The sequence below is a fragment of the Lynx canadensis genome, chromosome E3 (genome assembly GCF_007474595.2).
Source record: "Lynx canadensis isolate LIC74 chromosome E3, mLynCan4.pri.v2, whole genome shotgun sequence".
Taxonomy (NCBI): domain Eukaryota; kingdom Metazoa; phylum Chordata; class Mammalia; order Carnivora; family Felidae; genus Lynx; species Lynx canadensis.
Window position 1 is genome coordinate 4,599,135 of NC_044318.1, and position 22,497 is coordinate 4,621,631.

The 22,497-nt window shown below is 43.8% G+C and overlaps 1 protein-coding gene across 1 annotated transcript in view; it reads right to left on the bottom strand.

The window, feature by feature from the left end:
- Positions 1 to 21,712, bottom strand: part of LOC115504536 (ectonucleotide pyrophosphatase/phosphodiesterase family member 7-like) — a 30,980-nt gene extending 9,268 nt beyond the window's left edge. Inside the window, exons 1-2 of the mRNA XM_030301548.1 lie at positions 21,463 to 21,712; positions 3,579 to 3,724 (exon numbers count right to left, since the gene is read on the bottom strand). Of these exons, the coding sequence (XP_030157408.1) occupies positions 3,579 to 3,724; positions 21,463 to 21,712 (396 nt within the window). The remainder of the gene's footprint in view (positions 1 to 3,578; positions 3,725 to 21,462) is intronic.
- Between the last annotated feature and the right edge of the window lie 785 nt (positions 21,713 to 22,497).

Sequence of the window (22,497 nt, forward strand, 5' to 3'; positions counted from 1 at the left end):
CGCGGGGCTCGAACCCACGGACCGCGAGATCGTGACCTGGCTGAAGTCGGACGCTTAACCGACTGCGCCACCCAGGCGCCCCTTAAGTTGCTTTTTTAAAACAAGAGTTGGTACTTACTATGGGAAAAATCCTTGTACAGATCCCACCAAACTCTTCAGAACAAATCATTAGAGCAGAAGTTTCAGTTTGGTTTTGTATTTTGTTTTATTTCTTCCTTTAGGTGACAGAGTGAATGTCACAAGGTGCATGTTTTAGGAAGGCCCTTGAACATTTTATCATGGTTGTGCTTTGGTGGGAAGTGTGTGTGGTTTAGGGAAAGGAGTTAGTTCCTCCTTCTAGGGAGTGACTGGGTGGAAAGAGATGGACTGTATGTATGTGAAATTCAGAAGTCTGAGCGTTTTCATTGCTTTTCTGTGCTCCAGAGGAGTCACTGAACAGAAGGAGCCAGACGGCCAAGATTCTATTTTCTCCCCATCCCACACCCTTTTGGAGGTCAGATTATTATTCTTAGAGCCTTTATGATGCATTATAAAAACATGGTTTGGGCCAATATTGGGATGAATTACTCTGTTATTAACTCTCTAGGCAGAAGTACCTGGCACCATCTTGCTCACAGCTCTTCCAAGTTTGGAAGCTATTGTCTAGGAGACTTGGCTTACATTGAAAACCATAGCTAAACTCCCCACCGTCTCTCTGAATCCCCTCCTGGTAATAGCCTACCATGGTCCTGATACAGACTCTTGGCAGCCATGGGGATCTCACTCGGATCATCCTCTGCCATTTCACTCCTTAATACACTCTATAGCTCCTCCATAGAGAGGTGAAACGTGCCCCTAGGTTTTTATGGTTTTCTTGGATCTTACAGTCATGGCTGTCTGCCTTTCTCTGAGGATTAGGACTTCTGAACATGGTGAACCACCTCAGCCATTAATCATGTTCAGTTATCAGGTATGTTCATTTAAAATATGAGCTTGCTCTAAATGGAGCTTCTCTGTTCATACCCTGACCATTAGTGAAGTCCTGCTGGAGTGTGGATATGCTCATGGACCATGACTAATGGACGCAAAGGTGGCCAGGAATCCCATCTTTTAGGCATCATGTGTAAGGCATGTCAATGCTTGTGTATCTTGATGAACTCTGGCAGCATTAGTGTCATGGAAGGAAAACATTTTAGTCCTATCAAAGGTGAATGCATCAATCTCCACAAAGCCTGCCTGGAAGAGACTCAGGAGAACGATGGATTTTCCCAGTGATGGATACAGGCCAGGCCACTCCCCCATAGCCCTGCCTGGCAAAACATGTGGGCTCCTGAATGACATTTAGGGCCAGTTGGAATCCTGTTACTGGGGAGCTGACCTGGGGCCACAGGTCTGCCTTGAATGCAGTGGTTTTCCTGCTATCTCTTCAGGCTGCTGGGCAATGGCTCTGTCCCATGGCAGGAGATATCAGTGGTAGAATGAGAGATGCACCAACATGACTTTCACTTGCTAAATGAATGGCGTGTTTTCAGTTGCCTGGCCCTGAACCAGATCCTTTTTCTGCATAACCACTTATGAATTCAGCAAAGAGGAAGAACACTCTGATTATGAGTTGAGCAGAAGGAAACGAAGTCCTGAAAATAAATGGCAATGAGACAAGAACTGTGAATAAGAAAAACTGCAGGAAAGAATGCTACCAGAACCCTCATGCCAATGAACAAATATCATAGCAAGTTGAATAGTGAATTAATGAAGACTGCCCAGATCTCCCTAGCAGTAAGATTCACTATCAGATCCATGGCTAAATGTTTTGGCCAAGGAAATAATATTCTGTTATGGTTAAGAGTTAAGAGTTGCTGAACCCTGAGTGAATTCAGATCTCAGCTTTGCCTTTTGCAAGCTTTGTGACTTTGAGAAGTTATGGCACTGCTCTGTTTAACAGTTTACTTATCTGTTAAGTGGACATAATTGTAGCACCCACCTAAGAGCTGTTATAAATTAATAAATGTAAAGCACTTAAATCAGTATTAGACATGTAGTGTTATGAATCTTATTTTCTTGGGAGGACAGAATTTATTTGCATGGTGGTCTCTGCCTCAAAGTTAAAAAATGTGACAGAAGGGGCGCCTGGGTGGCTCAGTTGGTTAAGTGTCTGACTTCAGCTCAGGTCATTATCTCGCAGTTTGTGAGTTCAAGCCCTGTGTCGGGCTCTGTGCTGGTAGCTCAGAGCCTGGAGCCTGCTTCGGATTCTGTGTCTCCCCTTCTCTCTGCCCCTCCCATGCTCATGCTGTCTCTCTTGTTTCTGAATACTAAATAAATGTTAAAAAATTTTTAAAAAATGTGACAGAAGAGGAAGGAATCTAGAGCTCAACAGTTAGGGGGAAAAATGAAGCTAAGGTAGAGTCATTGACAACTCCCTGTGATTCATCTAGAAGCTACATTGTCCAATATGGTAGCCCTTAGCCACATGTGGTATTTAGATTTAAGTTGAATTTAATTAAAATCAAATGCAGTTAAAAAGTTGGTTCCTCAGTCTCACTAGCCACATTTCAAGGGCTCAATAAGCACACATGGCTGGTGGCTTCCATTTTGGAAAGTACACAGTAGAACAAGTCCCTAATCAAAGAAAGTTCCTTTGATTAGTTCTGGTTTAGAGCTGTAGTGACCAGCTGAAGTGCTAAGATGATTCAACTTCCTTTAATGACTAATAGTTTTTGAACATTTAGTTTTCAAGACGTGCATTATCTCAGTTCACCCTCCCAATGGGCGTAAGAAGCAGGGACTCTGACAGTTTTCATTTTATGGGTGGCGCAAATCACACACCCAGAGGAGGTTGTTGCCCAAGGTCATGCAGCTGGAGAAGGGTGGAGCTGGCTGGATCCTGCTCCAGGTGTCCAAGTCCGCAGCCTGCATTCTGAGCTGCAATGGCACCATCTTGCAACATGACACACCCAGTGTACCTTGGAGCATAGAGGTGAAGCGCCAGTGCCAAGGGGATCTTTGGAGCAAAGATTGGTGTCTTGGGGAAGACAAGGAGGAGGTCCTACTCTGAAGTGATGACTGTGGAAGCTTATTAAGAAAACACAAAGCTGACAAAAGGTTTTGGGCTAGGACTTAAACACAGAGCTCTGATTTCTGCCTTTTTGAAGCAATAATAAATGGCTACCAGAATCCTTTCGAGTGAATGTTCTCTTAAGAACTTTCCGTGGTCTGAAGATTCATTAAATGGTCAACTTCATTCCTAAGGGCTTTTATGCTTAAGTCTGAGACAAGTGTATAAACAGACATTTATGAAAGTGCTGCTGGGTTAAAAAAATGTGACAGAGCCCTATGGTGAGCCCTGGAGGTACAATTGTGATTACGCCACTCTGCCCTCTTAGAGACTTATCCATCAATAATGGCTAAATGCATATTTCAATTAATACTTATGTAAAATCTATTAAATAAGCACATCATCATTATTCCCATTACACATTTAGGGAAACATGCTTAGAGAAGTTAAGTCACTTACTCGAGGTCATAGCTTCTAACCCCCGTCCCACATGCTTAGGAATGAGATGCGATGTCCCTGGAAGCCAACCCAGGGTTTCTGAAAGTACCTGTCTCTGGGCTGTGATCCAGAGGGGGAGAACACCATTGTCCCACCATTCAGTCTTATTCTGTGTGGTCTTGAAGGAGTACTTCCAGTGTGTCTCTGTGTTAAACATCATGTTGTGAATGACTCCATGATCTTCAATCCAGCGACCTTGGGAATGAAGGAGGGAAGGTACTGATAAGTTCAATGAATGGATACTGCCAGAGGTGTCAAAGTGATCTTAAGACCTCCTCCAATATCCTTCTGGTTGGCCTACTTCTTCTGGGGGACTGTCACTCTGGGTGGCCACCCTGGGGCTTCAGATTTGGTTTTCTGGAGGTGCAAACATTGGTAACCATTAAAGAAAGGGCTAATAGAATCTCACACCTGCCAGATTGGATCTGCTGCCTGGAACAGTCCTGGAGGAAGCTGGGGTGGGCTGTGGAAACTGATGGGCGAGGAGGGAAGGCTTAGGGAGGCCAGGTTACTTAGGTTATTCTGTGTCCAGAAGGCAAGAGCCTGGGATTTAGATATATCCTGTGGAGTGATATTCCTTATCTTCTGCTTGTGACGGTCTGATTCAATATTGAATATCCAGTGGGCCTAATTCTTGGCAAATATCCCAGGGTTTTTCCTAGGACTCCCATTGGCTGTGCTGTTTGAGGAAAACAATGGAATCAATAAAGATTTCTAGACATAGATGGGTATAGACTTATTTCTCTCTACTTAAAGAAGGAAAGTGGATTTTGGGGAATGTGAGTAAGCTAGATTATTCTTGAAAACATAAGAATTGAACCAGATATAGAAAGTACCTGTGATCTTACACTGTACTAGGGGAAAAGGAGAGTGCATACTGGGGAGTAGTCTAAAGACTTAACCAAAAGACCCAGGGAACAGCTGAGTGTCCACTCCCCCACCTTCTGGAACAGATTCCTCTGGGTGACCCTACTGATTGCAATAAGATAGTGATGATTTCTCCTATTTCCAAGGTAAATCAAGACAGGACATTCTGTGACTAAAACTTGATTGTCACGGGAATCGAGAGGGGAAAATTCTCCACTGGCTCAGTCGTTGCCAAGCTGCTGGTGGGTAAAGTCCTCTTAGGATGGCCAAGGCTTTCATCTGGGAAGAAGCAAAAATAGTTGTTGCTCTATCATTTCTGCCTTGTAGGTACACCATGCTTAGAATCCCTGGGAAAAAGTTGCACTGCTGTCAGGGACTGGGGTCTTGGTATCAAGGTTCCTGGTGAGGGATCAAATTGGATGGTCAACAGGGGAAGAGCATGGACTTAGAGTCCAAAAAGAGCTGGGTACCAACTCTGAGTTAACTTCTGAACCTGTTATGTGAACTTGAACAAGCCCCTAACCTGCCTGGCCTTGGTTTGCCTGAATAATAGTGGGTAGGGTTTGTGTGATGAAATCATGGCACATATTTATTGTCCTGCCTTTAGAGATTTTCCCCTTTACAGGAATCAGGCACAGAGTTTGCTCAAGATCATGTAGCAGTACTGGGCTTTGAACCCAGGAGGTTTGGTTACGCCCCGCTTTTTTTTAATAGGTAAAATTTGCAAAACATAAAAATAACCATTAACATTTTAAAGTGTACAATTCAGTGGCACTTATTATAGTCACAATGTTGTGCAATAATCACCTCTTTCTAGTCCCAAGGTATTTTCATCACTGTAAAAGGAGACTGTACCCATTAGCAGTCACTCCCCAGTTCTCCATTCCCCTACCTGCTACTGGCCGTTAATCTGCTTTCTGTCTCTATAAATTTAGGTATTCTGGACATTTCATAGAAATGAAATCTCACAATACATGACTTTTTGTGTCTGGTTTCTTTTACTTAGTCTCATGTTTTCTGGGTTCATCCATGTTGTACCATATATCTGTACTTCATTCCTTTTAATGGCTGAATAATATTCTGTTGTATGAATAGACCATAATGTGTTTATCCATCTGTTAGTTAGTGGACATTTAGGTTGTTTCTAGGTTGTTTGGCTACTGCGAATAATGCTGCTATGAACATTCATGTACAAGTATCTGTTTGAGTCCCTGCTTTCAATTCTTTTGGATATATACTTCAGAGTAGAATTGGTGGGTCATATGGTGACTCTATGTTTAACTTTTTGAGGAATTTTCCATAGTGGCTGTACAATTTTACATTTCCACTAGCGATGTCCAGGAGTTCCGAATTCTCTGCATCCTCACCAATACTTGTTTCTTCCTTTTTTTGATTTTGGTCAACCAAGTGGATGTGCAGGGGTATCTCATTGGGTTTGCTGTGCATTTACTGAATGACTTATGGTGTTGAGCATTACAACCTGGGCTTTTAATCTCTCCGTGATACTGTATGTCACGAGGGGGGTTGAATACCACAAGTGAGGGTACTTTGTTATGGGTAGGTGGGGACCAAACGGACAAGAACTTTTCCTTTTTTGAAATCTACAACAAATCCTCTCCTTGTTGTAGTGTCCAAGTTTTCTCATGGCTGAGCCATGTCATATCACAGCAGATGAAATGGAAGCACAAAGATAATTCACCCAGGTAGTAGCTTGCTTTTGTCTTTATCTTTTTTACCTGCAAATCCTGGATTCTGTTCTGTGTGACTCTTCCTGCCCAGTAAAGAGCAAATCACCATGGAATTATAAATGCCTGCCACTTCACCTGTTCTAGTATTTATCCATGGTATCTATACCACCAACATTAGAATCAGTTGAACTACTGTTAAAAAACACAAATTCTCTGTTCTCCAATCTAGCCCTTGCTCAATCCACACATCTAGGGTTGGGTCTGCGAGTTTGCATTTTCATAAGCCAACTGACATGTCAGAGCCACTGGTTCAGGGACTGTTAGTCATTCACACATGTATGTGGATTAGTTCTAGCAGATTACCCATTACTCCAAAATCTGGGTTGATAGCAGCTTCCCTGAGAGACCAAAGGGAAGGCTGGCAGCTGTCAAAACCTGGAGTATTGCAGTATCTGGGGAAGCTTGGGGGCTCAGAGACATTGGGAGGATTTGGAGGAGGGATAGGAGGAAGCAAAGGACACCATGGACATGGAAACTTCCCCTCCCTGGACCTTAATGATTCTGGTTTCCAGGCTCTGGGACCAAGAGGTCAATTATAGTATCAGTTAAATAGACTAGCCTGGGAACCCATCATAGAATCCCTTTTCCCCTCAAAGAGATGTTACCCAAGTTTCAAACAACTAATCTAAAATGAGTTCAGGGAGCATGACCCTTCCATTTTGTGGCACGGCTAGTCCCAGTAATTGCAAAAAGGGAACTGTCTTCATGGTGTTTGTGTTATTTCCACCCTGACACTTAAAGGTATGTTCTAAATCCAGCCAGTGGCTGGGAACCACTAATGACCCAGCAGGAATTTCCATTGCCTCTTCGGTTCCTCCTTCCTGCTGCTCTAGCCTTTTATCATGGTTAAGGCCCTGTTCTGGAATGTGGGCAGAACAAGACGGAGAGGTGGGGGGAAAGCTAAGAAATGAACAGCTGTAGGGAGCAGCAATCAGTTTTACTAAAATTGCATTTCGTACTCTGGAGACAATCAGGGACTGGGCTGGGAAAGCTGCGTGAAGGCAACAGTGTTGGCCATGCCTGGAGTTCCAGTAGCTGCAAAGGAACTGGTTTCACTTGGGTTGGGTGATGCTGCCCTCACTGCAGTATGATGCTACAGAAGCAGGGCTGCTTTCAGGAGTGGGACACCTGGGTTTGGTCTTGGCTCTTGAAAGCACTTGTTCTTCCCTTGGGCTTCATTTTCCACCTTCATAAAATGAGAGGATTAATGATTTCCAAGGTCCTCTCTGGCTTTATCCATTCTGAGAGTCTATTATCCATGTCATTTCAGTGTCTGTGATGTGGGTAATTATGCAAGTTAAACAGGAAGTAGGATGAGCTCTCTCAGAGAGCGTGATTCCTGCTGCTTGCTAATTATGCTTTAATCAGGGTACAATGCATACTCCCACACCATACCAGTTATGGCAAGATGCGGGTAAATTCTCCCAGCCGAGCATTTCAGGTGTGGGAATGAACCCAGCTAGATTTGACTCATTTCTCTTGATTCTCAGAAACTGACATTTATTTATTTCTCAAATACTTGCAAGGTGAATTTAGAGAACCATCAAATCCAGCATTTGATCCAAACCCTCCCCTTCAAACATTTTGACCCAAGTACTATCCTCCATTGTCCCATGGTGTTCATAATCTAGGGACCTAGGGACCAGGGGAGAGAGTTAATAAGAGAGCATGTTCTGGGGGTGCCTGCAATGCTCACAGTCACTCACTCTTAGGATTCCCCAACTTACAGGCCCTGCCGAGAGGCAGGTCTAGGTACCATATTTGTACCATGTGATGTCTCCTCCCTACATTCAGTCGGCTGGCGAGAAACCCAATTCTCTCTCAAGACTTAAACGAAGAGATGCAGTAACTAATCAGCTGGTGGTGGGCTCCCAGTAGCCTACCATGATAGGTCATGAGCAAAAAGAGAAAGCTGGTTGTGAGTGAGAGAAGTAGAGATAAGAGAGTTCCTGGGGCTGATTAGAAGGAGCACTGGGTTTCTGGATGTCTTCTTTGGAAAAGTGTCTATTCATGTCTTCTGCCCATTTCTTCACTGGGTGATTTGTTTTTTGGGTGTTGAATTTGGTAAGTTCTTTACAGATTTTGGATAGGGTTGATGGGGGGGCAGGGGAGAGGGGTAAATAGGGGATGGGCATTGAGGAGGGCACTTGTTGGGAGGAGCACTGGGTGTTGTGTGTAAGTAATGAATCATGAGAATCTATCCCCAAAAACCAAGAGCACACTGTACACACTGTATGTTAGCCAACTTGACAATGAATTATGTTGAAAAAAATAAATAAAAAAAATAGGGACCACTGGGTTTCTGAGAGCCAGAAAAGTAGGATCTGGTTTCTCTAACTCCATTTTCCATTTTTCCTAATTATCCCTCATTTCGTTCCCTTGCCCAAGTTTGCCTGTTAGAGTCTTGCAAGGTGTTCCTTTCCCTTGAGCTAGTGTGAAAGGATTTCTGTATTTTACAGCTGTTGTTCCCTGACATAGCTGGAGATCAGTGCTCCAATAGATGCTGAACAAAGTGCAGTGGGAACACAGAAAAGAGGGCATCAGGGAAGGCTGCACAGAGGAGGTGACACTGGAGCCTGGTGGCAGGTGAGAGTAAATGCAGTCCATCCTTGAGCAACATGGGCTTGCATTGTGCAGGTCCATTTACATGCCAGATTGTTTTTGATAAATACAGTACAGTACTATACATGTATTTTCTCTTCCTTATGACCTTCTTAAAATTTTTTTTAACGTTTTATTTATTTTTGAGACAGAGAGAGACAGAGCATGAACAGGGGAGGGTCAGAGAGAGGGAGACACAGAATCTGAAACAGGCTCCAGGCTCTGAGCTGTCAGCACAGAGCCCGACACGGGGCTCAAACTCACGGACCGCGAGATCATGACCTGAGCCGAAGTCGGCCACTTAACCGACTGAGCCACCCAGGCGCCCCTCCTTATGACCTTCTTAACAACATTTTCTTTTATTGTGAGAATATAGATTATAATACATATAACATATAAAATATGTGTTAATTTACTAAGTTATCAGTAAGGCTTCTGGTAATAATATTAGGTTATTAGTTTTTAAGTTTTTGGGGATTCAAAAGTTCTATGTGGGCTTTTGACTGTGTGTGAGTTCACCACTACTAACCCCCATGTTGTTCAAGTGTCAGCTGTATTTGCCATGATTTTTAAATATTAAAACTAAGCAGTTCACTGCTTGGGCAGAAGTAGATAGTGGTGGTTTTATAATACCCTGCTCGAGTTGTAACCATTGTCAGTTACCTCCCTTCAAGGATTAGGTAGCTCAAGTTTGCCTAGTTCTTATTTGTTAATGACCTAAACTTACATGATATGCCTTGGGAAAGAAGTGAGCACTGTTCTATTCTGTTGTTGTGGACAGATCACTATTTTGGCCATTGTTAGATGGCTTGAGAGTTTAGTTCCATAGTTTGAACTAAGATAGGGTCAGGCGTCTACCCGGTAAGACTGATGAAAATCTTTCCTTTTTTGATTATGATGACAAAATGGTCGAGATGGTTCACGACAGGCTTATTGTTGTGAACAATAACAAACAACAAAATTGTTGTGACTGACTTATTGTTCTAGAGCAGAAGCCCTGCTCTAGAACCTGCAATTTTTTCAGTTTTTGCCAGTGTTTTAGGCTATTCCTTGGCTTGTGATGGATGAAAACCACTCCTAAGGTTAGGACTAGACCAGACGTAGACTCTAGACCTATATTAGATCTGCCAAGGCTCAAACCTTCATGGGCCTTCAGATCATACAAGAAATGGATATCTGTGCAGTATTGCCGTTGGCTGTCAGGGAGTGTCATTGGAACTGGGCACACATGGCATTAATGCCATTCCATCCTGCTTATACTTTGCATTCAGCATCCATCTCGTTTCCTCTTGAATTTCAGGTGATTATTTATAAATATGTTTTCTCCATTAGTTTAAAAGCTTCCTAAGAGTAGGGCTGTGCTCATTTATTTTGGTATCAACCTGGCACAAAGCATAGGGCTTTACCCTCAAATGTTTGTTGAGTTTAATTGAAAAAACTCCCTCTTACTTCTGCCCCATTTGCAGATGGCCAGGTATGCTCTGAACAAGTAGGAAGCAGAACCTGATTTAATCCAAAGTCAATTTGGGAAAAAAGATATTTTAGTGGGATTAAAATAAACCATGCCATAACTTAATAACTCAATAAGGGCATTCCTCTCCCCCCCCCCCCCAAACATTTGCTCTGTTCCTATCTACTAATTTTCAGGTGGAACAGTGTATATTTACAGATAGTCCATCTGGGTGTAGACACACTTTAATGCTGAGAAACTGCTTGTGTTATTCACTAATTCCTTTAAACTAATCTACCATATAAACTATAAGCATATCTTCATTTTCCTCCCAATTTGTGATTCATTAAGTTCACATTCCCAAAACCAAAGAAGAAAATGTCTTGTTAACCAGCTAGTATGAAGTCAGGAAGAATGGTTGCCAAATCAGGTCAACTAACCACCTTAAATCCACCCAACATTCCTTTCTCAAGCTAACAAGCTCATTCAGAACCACAGCCAAGACACTGATGGGAAAGCAGCCTCCACTGATGCTGAAAACCACACTCACCCAAGTTTACACACCCAGGGTACCACCCATTGATAATACACTGGACCCATAACTAAAGTACTTGAAATGAGAACAGGTGAACCAATCAAAATTTAAAACCTTATCAATTCCTGCTATAGAACTGAGGCTTGTCCCCAACACTAGCACTCATGATGGCAGCCCTTGTCTGGACAGAGAATATAAAACCCTAGCATGCCCATTTTACTAAACCACTCTTGCTCATGTGTAAGTGCGAATGAAAAATGCTGATGCTGCTTCTTTTTGACATTGCTTTTTAATTATGGCCATCAATAAATCATTTTATCCTTGAACAAGACTTGAGAATGGCCCTAAGGCAGAGGCACGATTCCTTAGGAACTAGGCCAACAGAGAATGGTCTTTCACACTCTATACCTCTTCCTTTAATCTGCTGTCAAAAGCAGAAACGTTCTCTCTTTGAGTAGCTGGAAGCAGACGGCTTCTTGAGTTCCATCTGGAAACTCTATTAACACACAGTTCTACCCTTGACCTGCCTTACTAGCCACTGTCACGGAAATGGGATCTCTCCGCTGTATTTTTTTTTCTCACTTTATTTTCTCCTCTTACCACTATAGTGGACTGAATGGTGCCCACTGGCACCCCCCGCCCCCCCCCATTTATATGTCCATATTCTTATTCTCAGAACCTGTGAATGTTGCCTTATTTGGAAACTAGGTCTTCATAGTTGTAATTAAGGATTTTGACATGAGACGATCCTGGATTATCCATGTTGACTTTAAATCCAAAGACAAATATCCTTACAAGAGGCAGAAGAGGAGAGGATGCAGACGGAAAAGGAGAAAGGAGACAACATGATCATGGAGGCAGATATTAGAATGATGTGGCTACAAATCAAGGAATGCTGGTAGCCACTAGAAGACACAGTGGGAAGGAAAGATTCTCCCCTTGAACCTCTGGAGGGAGCATGGCCCACTGATACTTTATTTTGGGCTTCTGGTCTCTGGACTTTCAGTTGCTTTAAGCCACCCAGCTTATGGTACTTTGTTACAGCAGCCATAGGAAACTAATACACCTGTGCTGTTACTCTCAAGTGGTTCCAGATTTTCTCACTCAAGACCTTGGAATCCAGAGCAGTCATGATTTTTTTTCTCAGTTGCTGTGGTGTTTTGGGCTGACACGTTCTCATGTGTAATCCATAGACCTGAAGCATCAGCATTACTTGGGAACTTCTTGGAATGGCCCCACCTCAGATCCTTTGAACTGGAATCTGCATTTTAACCAGATCCCCAGGTGATTCATATACATATTCAAATTTGAGAAGCACTAATAGGAGAATCTCTAAGGTGGCAATTAGATCTTTTCTCCACCTGGAAGAGTCCTACTTTCTTCATGTTAATTATGGTGTGGAGGTTATATAAAAACAAAACCAAATCAAATTCTTTGGTTAGAAATTTACACTGATGTGTTATAGATGACATGGCATAATGTATGGAATTTGCTTTACAAGGTTCCAGAAAGGGGACACCTGGGTGGCTCAGTCGGTTAGGTGTCTGACTTCAGCTTGGGTCATGATCTCACATAACCTGCATTGGGCTCTGTGCTGACAGTGCCGAAACTGCTTGGGATTCTCTTCTCTCCCTCCCTCTCTGCCCCCCTCCATCGTTCATGCTCCATCTCAAAATAAATAAATAAACTTAAAAAAAAAAAAAAAGATTCCATGATGTGCCTGGGTGGCTCAGTCACTTGAGCATCGAACTTCAGCTCAGGTCATGATCTCATGGTTTATGAGTTTGAGCCCCGCATGGGGCTCACTGCTGTCAGTGCAGAGCCCGCTTCAGATCCTTTGTCCTCCTCTCCCTTTGCCCCTCCCCCACTTGAGCATGCTCTCTCTCTCTCTCTCTCTCTCTCTCTCTCTCAAAAAATAAACATTAAAAAAAAAAGTTTCCAGAAAGAAAGGCAGGCAGGCAGAAAAGAAGAAAGAAAAGTCCACTGAGTGGAGACAATGGAACAAGATTGGCAAAATGTGGAAAAATTCTTACAGTTCGGTGATGGGTATAGGGGGTTCCTTGTGCAATTTTCTCTGCTTTTTCTACACTAATTTTAGAAATTAGTGTACTGAAAAGTTAGGGAATACCCTGGTTTTCCAGCCTTCCTTATTTTCAATTATTTTCTTTTCTTATTTATTTTCTTAATAATAAGAAATATTTTCTTATTTCTCCACTTTTCATTCCTTGTGGAAATGATTAGTGTTGGAGACACGTCTTTTTCTGTCTCTATCTGTGGTTTTCTTTGCTTTGTTTCATCTGTGTTTGGGGCTTTGTTGACTTCCAGGACTTTTTCAGTGGAGAGTGGTTTCTGGGGGAGAAGGATGGGAGCTGATTAAAAGATTTACATCTTCTAACTAGGTTTCCAACAACATCTGCTGGGCTTGTACTGTTAACCAGCAGCAGGGATTTAATTTCCTTTTCCTTTCCCTACCTCTCTTACCTCTTTCAGACTCTATTTTTTTTCACTGGATAGAATGTCACATGGGTGACCTTTGGCCCTCTGATTTATATGTGATTTGTGTATTATACCTCTAGTTCAAGGGTTCTCAAGTAGGGGGTGATTTTGCCCCCCAAGGAACATTTGGCAATGTCTGGAGACATTTTCGGTTGTCACAACTGGGAGAGGGGAGGGATGTTGCTAGCATCTAGTGAGTAGAAGCCAGGGATGCTTCTAAGCATTCTACAACACACAAGACAGTCTCTCCAAAGACAAAGAACGATTTGGCCTAAAATGTCAGTGGTGGGACATTGAGAACCCTGCTCTAGTCTTAAAGATCATGTAAATACATTTGGCCATGCTTCTTTTGCTCTTGTCTCAGGCAGAAGGAGAGGTGGATTCATGACTGGTTACGACATCTATGAGGACATTTTACCTCTTATAGGTTGATTTTGGGATAGAATGTAAGTAACTGATCATTTGTGCAAATTGTGCCCTGCCCACCTCCAGGGGCACCACCCACATAGCATTCATGAAAACAGTTCTTCCCAGAATTGTGCTGTACACCGTCTACATGGTTACAAGTGGTGGTTCTGATTTTGGAGTTGTTCTGGTGGGGTTCTGGAATTGGGAGAAGCTTAATTTCTGAATGGTAGGGACCTTGAGCCTACCATCGAGTGTCCTTCCAAGAAAGGAGGAAATGAAGAGCAGAGAGGACCTCACTGTTATTATCCTCCACCATCATCTCCTTACGAGCATCCCCCTTTCACCTCTGATCCATATCTATTTGACTAGATTTAAAATTGTTAAATTATAATATCACAGCTTACATTTTCTATAGCCTTTGTCTGAAGCATGGTGGTGATAGCTTCTTATTTTCAGTAGGTTCCTTGGGGGAGAAAATATATGCTGCTGCCATAAGACTTCCTATCCACCCACAACTTGCTTGGCGGGATTTCCTTAGTTTCAGCAGCATAACTTATTCTCACTGGTCTTCAATCACTTTGCAATAAAAACTGAGATTGCAGAAATGTTCACTGTCATTACCAGTGATGGAGCAGTAAGTACAGGCTTCTGGAGAGGGAGAAGGAATTGGGTGATTTAAACTAGCAGAATGAGCTTCTAACCCTCAGAGAATGGCTTTTCATTTCAGTGAGATCTGAGGGGAATTGGGACAGTTCAGGGAGACTGGGGGGACCATGCTGGGATGTGGCTGTTTGCAGGTGTGGGTACTGTATCCACGGGGTGCCCCATAGCTGAGGCTGTGATTTCTTGGGACTGAGTACTGGGCCACTGGACTGTACACCCCCATCCCTACATCATCAGCCCCAGGCTGGCGTGGTAGACCTCAGCACTTCCTGCCAGTTCTTCCTCTGTTGGTCTTTTCTCTGATAACAGTCCTTGACTTTCCACTGGGAACCCACCAGCCCCTGACTTGCAGTCCACCTGGTTTGTGTGAGGCTTGCCACCCCCTTAACCCCAAACTGGGGGTGGACATGTAGTCTCAGTTTGTGTGTTCAGCGTTGTTCCACTCTCCCCCGGGCCATAGCGATTGGTTCTGAGAAGTAAATTGGTCCAATGAGAGCCAGTCTTGGGAATTTTGTGGTCACTCTTAGAGAGAGACAGAGAGAAAGAGAGGGAGAGGGAAAAGGAGGGAGATAGATCATTGTGATGACATAATATGAGGATCTGGATTACTAATGCCTGTAGTTATCAATTAATTATGTCTTACGGTACTGTTATCGGTTGAACTGTTTCTCAAAAAAGATGTTGAAGTCCTAAGCTTAGATGCTCAGAATGGGACCTTATTTGGAAATAGGTCCACTACAGAGATGAGGTCATGCTGCAGTGGGGTAGGCCCCTAATCCAAATGACTTGTTCCCTTATAAGAAGATGACTATGTGAAAACAGAGACACAGGGAAAATTCTGTGGATTGGATGGAGGATGGGACTGTGGCATCTACAAGCCAATGAATGCCAGAGATTGCCAACAAACTACAAGAAGTGAGGAAGAGACAGGAAGGATTCCCTGTGGATTTGAGAGGGCCTACAGCTCCATGAACACCTTGATTTCCAACTTCTGGACTCCACAAGTGTGAAACAATAAATTTCTGTTTTTTTTTTTCTAAGATTAAAAAAAATCTTTCGGCAATCTCTACACCCAACATGGGGCTTGAACTCACAATTCTGAGATGGAGAGTCACATGTTCTACCAACTGAGCCAACCAGGCACTTCATAATTTTCTGTTGCTTTAAACTGCCCAGTACTGTTTTTTTTTTTTTTTTTTTTTAAATTTTTTTTTTTTCCAACGTTTATTTATTTTTGGGACAGAGAGAGACAGAGCATGAACGGGGGAGGGGCAGAGAGAGAGGGAGACACAGAATCGGAAACAGGCTCCAGGCTCCGAGCCATCAGCCCAGAGCCTGACGCGGGGCTCGAACTCACGGACCGCGAGATCGTGACCTGGCTGAAGTCGGACGCTTAACCGACTGCGCCACCCAGGCGCCCCTACTGCCCAGTACTGTTAAGTAAACTGTGGTACTTTGTTATGGCAGCCCTAGGAAATGACTATAAATACTTTCAATTAATAATTCTCCCCCAACTTCTTCTCCTCCTCCTCTTTGTCCTCCTCCTCCTCATTTTTGCCTAAGCAACAGAAAGTCTAATACTGATGTGGTGACACACTATGATTGGACAGCCCAGCCTCCATGGACATTTATTGCCCCTGTGACATCAACCCTTGGGGTTCAGGGGTTAGCCATAATTCTGCGGGCTTTCTGGAGCTTCACTCTGGGGTATGATCCTGTTAACTTTTGCCTTTACGCAAAGACTGATGCTCACCTCCTGTTTATCTAAGCCCCATCAGGGACCTGTTTGTGCTAGGCAGAATTCCAAAATGGTTCTCAAGGTTCTTGTCCCCTGATATATATGCCTGGTATAATTCTTTTCCCTTGAACATAGGTGAGACCTGTGGCTTGCTTCTAACCAACAGAACCTGGAAAAGTTGAGATTTTGCAGATCCTTTGAATCCTCATCAGTTCATTTTGAGTTCATCAAAAGGAAGATTATCCAGCATGGGTCTGACTTTATTAGGTGAGTTCTTAAAATAGGATATAGAGCAGAGAGACCCTCTCCTGTGGCGTCAAATGAGCAAGTTGCCATGAATTCTACAGTTGCCGGGGAATGGATTCTTCTAACAGCCATGAGAGCTTGGGACCCCATCCTAGATGACACCTTGATTGTGACTTTGTGAGACACTGAGCAGAGGCTCCAGCTCACTGGTGCTGACTCCTTTCCCATGGATACTGAGAGATAATACATGGATGTTGTTCTAAACTGTTAAGTTTGTGGTAATTTGTTCTGCAGCCACAGAAAAGTAATACATCATTCTATTTTAAGAAACTTCCAGGTCCTGTGGCCAAGTTCCCCTGTGTGTGTGTGTGTGTGTGTGTGTGTGTGTGTGTGTGTGTCTGTGGCATGGAGTTTGGGGGTGGGGGTTATGAAGCCAGGTGGGAAGAAGGAAACTATGTTGGAGGAAGAAATGGCCCATTCACTGGGGGAGGGGATGAGCTTGATTAATGTGCAGGCCTACCCAGTGCCTGTCTTTGGGGAGCTGGAGGGAGAATGTTTCCTCCAGAGCCAAGGCTTGCTTTGCACTTGGGAGCTTAAATCCTAGACAGGGGCTCTACTTCCCCGTCTTGTAGGTGGTGCTGGGGGAGCCTGTACTTGGAGGAAAAATTTGCATTCTTTGTAAAGATGCAAAGATTTTTTTGAGTGTAGAGGTGATGAAGTAGGATATTTTGAATTAGTAGCCAGTTTTCAAGAAATCTTTCCTTGAGTCTTTTGCTCAGGACTTCTGCCCTTCCTGCTTCAAGGAGAGGACGCTATTGGAGAAAGCATGGAAAGTGGGTATTCCTCTTAAGCTCTGCCCCTTATGGTAGCCATAGAGGAGCTGTGGTGCGGAAAAAGGCTTATGGGGGGGACACAGCCAAGTGAGAACACATCTCTCTGTCTGATTCCCCGAGCTGTCAGTGAAAGGAAACACAGAGGCAGAAGGATCCACAAGAAAGGGGCTCTTCATCTTTCTCCCTGGCAGAGCTGCAGAGAAAAGGAAACAACACCTGAATAGATCTGTGGGATCTGGAAACAGAGGGGACATGAGCCTGTGTCTTGGGACAAGTCCTAGGAAGTGGCAAGACCTTAGAGTCACTTAAGTGTATAGTTGGCCATTGTTCTCACTGCCAGGCCCAACAGAGATGCTAAAATAATTGTTGAGTGGAAGAATGAATACGTTGGAAGCCCCCTTAAAAACTCTCCAGGAGGACTTTCTTTACCAGCAGCAGGGAAAACTGATGAAGGTCATGTGACTCTGGTTCTGGGGTGAGGGCTGAGATACCCACACATCTGACAGCCCCCAGGTATGAGGAGGCCCTGCTGCCCATATCTGGGCAGCAGATTCTCTGGGGGGCCCAGGGTTCTGACCTTGGGCAGCTGAGTCAGCTGTCTTAGGGAAGCTTGCTCATGGGTCCTTGTGCTTGGGGCATGGCTTCTCCTGGCCTGGGACCACCTGGCCCCTGCTCCTTGAACTCTGTCTAGGAAGCTCAGAGAGATGGCCACATGGCTTCTCGGACCTGAGCCTGTGTTGGAGCTAGGATGTGAAGCAGTGCAACAGGCTCTTCCTCATCACCTCTCTTCTGTGTTAAATTGCCCAGACGTGTTCGTAAGAACACAAGTTAATTAGTCGTTGAGCTAGGAGAGCCCCCTTTATCATAGTTTGTGTCAGGTCTGTACCCTAGAATCTGATGAGGTCTTTAGGTGCTGGCAGCACACATTTTAACCGTTATTTTTTCTATTACGGATAATTCTTGTGCACACTGGAGTCAGACAGAGGTTGGCTTGAGCTCAGCTCCTGAAGACAAATGCTGGGGGTTTTGCTGGGTCTGGGGTGGTCTCTGTTTCATTAATACAACATATTCAGGATATATACTCGTTTCCTGGAAGCTCTGGGGATGGACAACATTCAGAGGGGTTTGGAAAGATTACTTAGAATCAAAGACACTGACGGGCTGTAGTCATGCTGGAGGGTAGGGATTGAGGAGCCAGTGTCTGAACCATCCAGGACTGAGTTTGAATCCTGCCTCTGCCCCCAGAAAAGATTTGTACATGTTTGAGCCTCAGATATCTCTGCCCTGTAAAGAGGGTAACTGTCCTGACTTCATATCACCGTTAAAATTATTGAAAGATCTGATGATCATGGTACCTGCTTGGCCTATTCATAAGCAGGTTCAACCATTCAAGGCAGGGGTTTTCAGCTGGGGCCAGTTTGCTCCCACAGCAGACATTGGGCAATGTCTGGAGATGTTTTAGGTTGTCATATCGGGAGGAGGGGTGCTCCTGACATCAGGTGGGTGTACAGACCAGGGATGCTGCTCAGCATTCCACAGTGCACCGGATATCGCCCCTTCAACCCCAGCACAGAGAATGATCTAGTCCCAAATGTCAATAGAGCTGATGTTGAAAAACCTGTTTCATAGTTGAAGCAGAGTGAATGTTCTCTTGCTCAATAAATGGCAGGTTTAGTTATAAATAAGAGGGTTCAAAGGAACATGTTTTTTCCACAGTGGGTGAATTAAAAAGATTATTTTATATACAATGCTTTGTTATTTATAGGCAATACATTTCACATGGTCCAAGATCTAAAAATTATACAGGGGGTACAGTCCAGTCTCCTACCCTGTGCCCTCCTCGGAGGAACCAATATCGCCAGTTTCTTGTGTATTTAGCCAGATTTCCTCTATGCATCTACAAGTAATTGTATCCATATATATACACATCCATATTATATGAACACATATATTCATGCTACACACATTCTTTGCATCTTGCTTTTGTCACTGAACCCATTTTGGAGATAACTTCCTATCAGGACACAAAGAACTTCCTCATTTTTCTTTTGAAGGTAACAGACTATGCCATTCAATGGGTGTCTGGTATTTTATTTAGCCATTCCCCTCTGGGTGAATAGTTAGGTTGTTTCTGTTTTCTTGTGGTTACAAATGCAAATGCAATGAATAACTTTGCATGTACATCATGCATCATTTTCCACCCAGCAGATATATATCTGTTGGATAAAGTCCTACAAGTGGAATTGCCAAATAAGAAAATTTGTGCAATTCTGATTGTATTGGGTGTTGCCAAATTACCCTGCGTTGAAGCTGTACCCAATTCCATTTCCCACTGGCAATGAATGTAGACGAGGAGGTGCAGTAATTTTATAATTTTTAAAATTTGCTCTCATTGTTTATATCTTCTCATCAAGAATCTTCTGGGAATAAATAAAAGGTGGGCATGCCTTATAATATTTTGTGCCCATCATATTCTCAGTGTTCAGGGACCCAGAATCTGCCCATGGGAGGTCTTTTAAGTGTTACAAAGTTAATGCCACTGGGAAGTAGCATTCTCTTTCTCCAGAAAAGGGCTATTTAGTTCCTGCTTCCTGGCACTAATAGTTCCCAAATGACTTGCCTCTCAAAGAGTTTACATGTAGGAAAATCTCCCTCTGAGTGGTTGTTCAGCTTTATTTTTTAAGTTTCTGATTCAAGGGCCCCTTTGAGAGTCTGATGGAAGCGATAAAACCCTCTCCCCGAAAAAGGTACTAGCAGTTTGTGTATCATTTCAGAGCCTCCCAGAGCTGTCTTGGACCCCAAGGGAGTGGTTTTCTGGATAGGGGTGAGGCTCATACTGCCAGGCACCATTCCATACCCCACAAGAGGGGTCTGTGGATTCCAGGCTCAGAGCTGGGCAGAACCAGTTCCACGTGGCCAGGGACACCCTGGTTCCAGGCCTGGCTTCTTCCTTGCCCATTTCTTGGCCAAGTGACTGATGAGTTATTTGGCCTCTCTGAGCCTTCATTTTCTCATCTGTGGAATGAGGACAACACTTGCTTTGCAGTATTGTTGTATTGGAGACATTGAAGCCTAAGCACCTAGCGCATGCCTGGCTTCAGGCCCATGTTGGAGAAAAGGAAGCTGATGTTATTCTTACTATCATGGAATCCTTTGCATTTTGGTATTTGGGATTATGGAATGACCACATTCCTTCCTATCACAGACACCTGGAACATGCTCTTCCCTATGCCTGAATGCTTTTCCTTCCTCTTGTCTCCTGTACTCTCTTTCAATTCTCAGTTCAACTGCTCCATCTCAGAGAGCCTTTTCCTGTTTCCAATTTCAAGTCAATTTGCCCTTGCTCTCTTCTGGAGAAACTCTTCTCTTCCTTCTCAGTGACTTTCCTAGTTGTAATGAGATCTGTTAGTATCTTTTCTTGTCTAATGTTGTGTCCTCCTCTTGAGCTACACGTTCTAGGTAAGCTGGGGAGACTGGCAAGGGCAAAGGTACTAAGACAGGTGGGGACTGGGTGGAGGCACAGGCAGGTGACCTTTGTGATCTGGAAAGAACCGTGTAAGGGAAAGAGAAATAAGAGAAGATAGGAGAGAGTGGATCAGGGGCCAGGTCATGGGGACTTTCTGGGCCACAGAGAGACAAAATTTGAATTCTCTTCAAAGAGTATTGGTGTCCCTCCAACTCTTCAGTAATAAGCCAGGGAATCCTCTAATCTAATTGAGCTCTTTAAACTTTAATGTTTTACTATTTTTATAAAGTTCTTTTAATAATTTACTTTTGTTTTTTTAAATCATTGTTTTTTTAAATGTTTATCGAGAGAGAGAGAGAGAGAGAGAGAGAGAGAGAGAGAGACGGAGCATGAGTGGGGGAGGGGCGCGCGCGCGTGCACACACACACACACACACACACACAGGGAATCTGAAGCAGGCTCTAGGCTCTGAGCCATCAGCACAGAGACCCATGTGGGGCTCGAACTCATGAACTGCGAGATCATGACTTGAGCTGAAGTCAGATGCTTGAATGACTGAGTCACCCAGGCGCCCCTAATAATTTACTTTTGGAAAAGATCACCAGCCACTGTGTGTAAGGCAAGGTGCAGGGTGGGTGGGTCTGGGGAACAGGGAGCAGGGGGTAGGGAGGTTGCAGCTGTGTGGTCCTGATTCTGTCTGCAGACTGGGGCTCTGTAGCAGTGGGGTTCTAGAAACCTGAATATTCTTAGCTAATGCTTCTTCCATTTGCATGAACTGCCTCCGTCTCCCAAGAGCTGGTTGAGAATGAGCTGTATTTCAGGGAATGACAGACACTGGGGCTTCCACTAGCATTGGCAAATTGGCTGCAGAGTGGAGCTTACCTGAGATGGTGGTGAAGTGAGACGGGGACGTCATTGTCACGAAGGGTGGTGTGAGGTACTTGGCCTTCACGCCCTCCTGGGCCAGGCGGTCCATGTTGGGGGTGTCCACATCCTGGTCATAGTTCCAGCGGAAGCCATCGAAGGAGATCAGCAGCAGCTTGTTGAAGTTCTTCCTTCCAGGGACAGGGTGGCAGCTGGCCCAGCCCAGCAGGATGGGCAGCAGCAGCGTGAGGACCCCAAACCCTGTCATGCTGCGAGCACCAACATCACAGAGTTTGTGGGCCGGCTCCCATTTTCTCCCTTTTTTATCTGTGATTGAACAAAGTCCAAATTGATAATTCTGCCTGAGCTCTGCTGTGGATCAAAACACCTGGAATGTAACAAGATGTCATGTTTTACGTGATGGAAAGTTCTGGAAATGGATGGTGGTGATGGTGGTACAACCTTGTGAATGCATTCAATGCCACTGAATTGTACACTATAAAATGGTAAAAATGGTAAATTTTATGTCATGCATATGTTACCATGATAAAAATAAGTCAAACCGTGTGAAATATTTTGGACTTTTATATCAATTCCGCTATTGTGAAGATTTGGGGAACAAATTAGATTGGTGCTTTCCTTTGCTCAGTATATTCTGTTTTTATAGGGAGAACAAATTATTGTGAATTATGACTACAAACGCAGCCACCATGGATTGAGGGCTTGTGAGGACTAGGAACTGTATATACATTATCTATTCCATTTAACTAAAAAAAATCCTAGGTAGGTTATTAGTTGGAAATGCCCCATAAGAAATAAAAAAAGAATACTGTGGCTAAATACACATAGGATAACACCATTTTAACCATTTGAAAGTGTACAAATTCAGTGACATTTGGTGCATTCACAATGTTGTAAAGCTATTATCTCTATCTAATTACAGAACTTTTTCATCCCATCAAAAGGAAATCCTATACCCATTAGCAGTCACTCCTCATTCTTCCCTTGCTCCGTCTTTGGCAACCACTAATCTGCTCTTTGTCTGAATTTGCC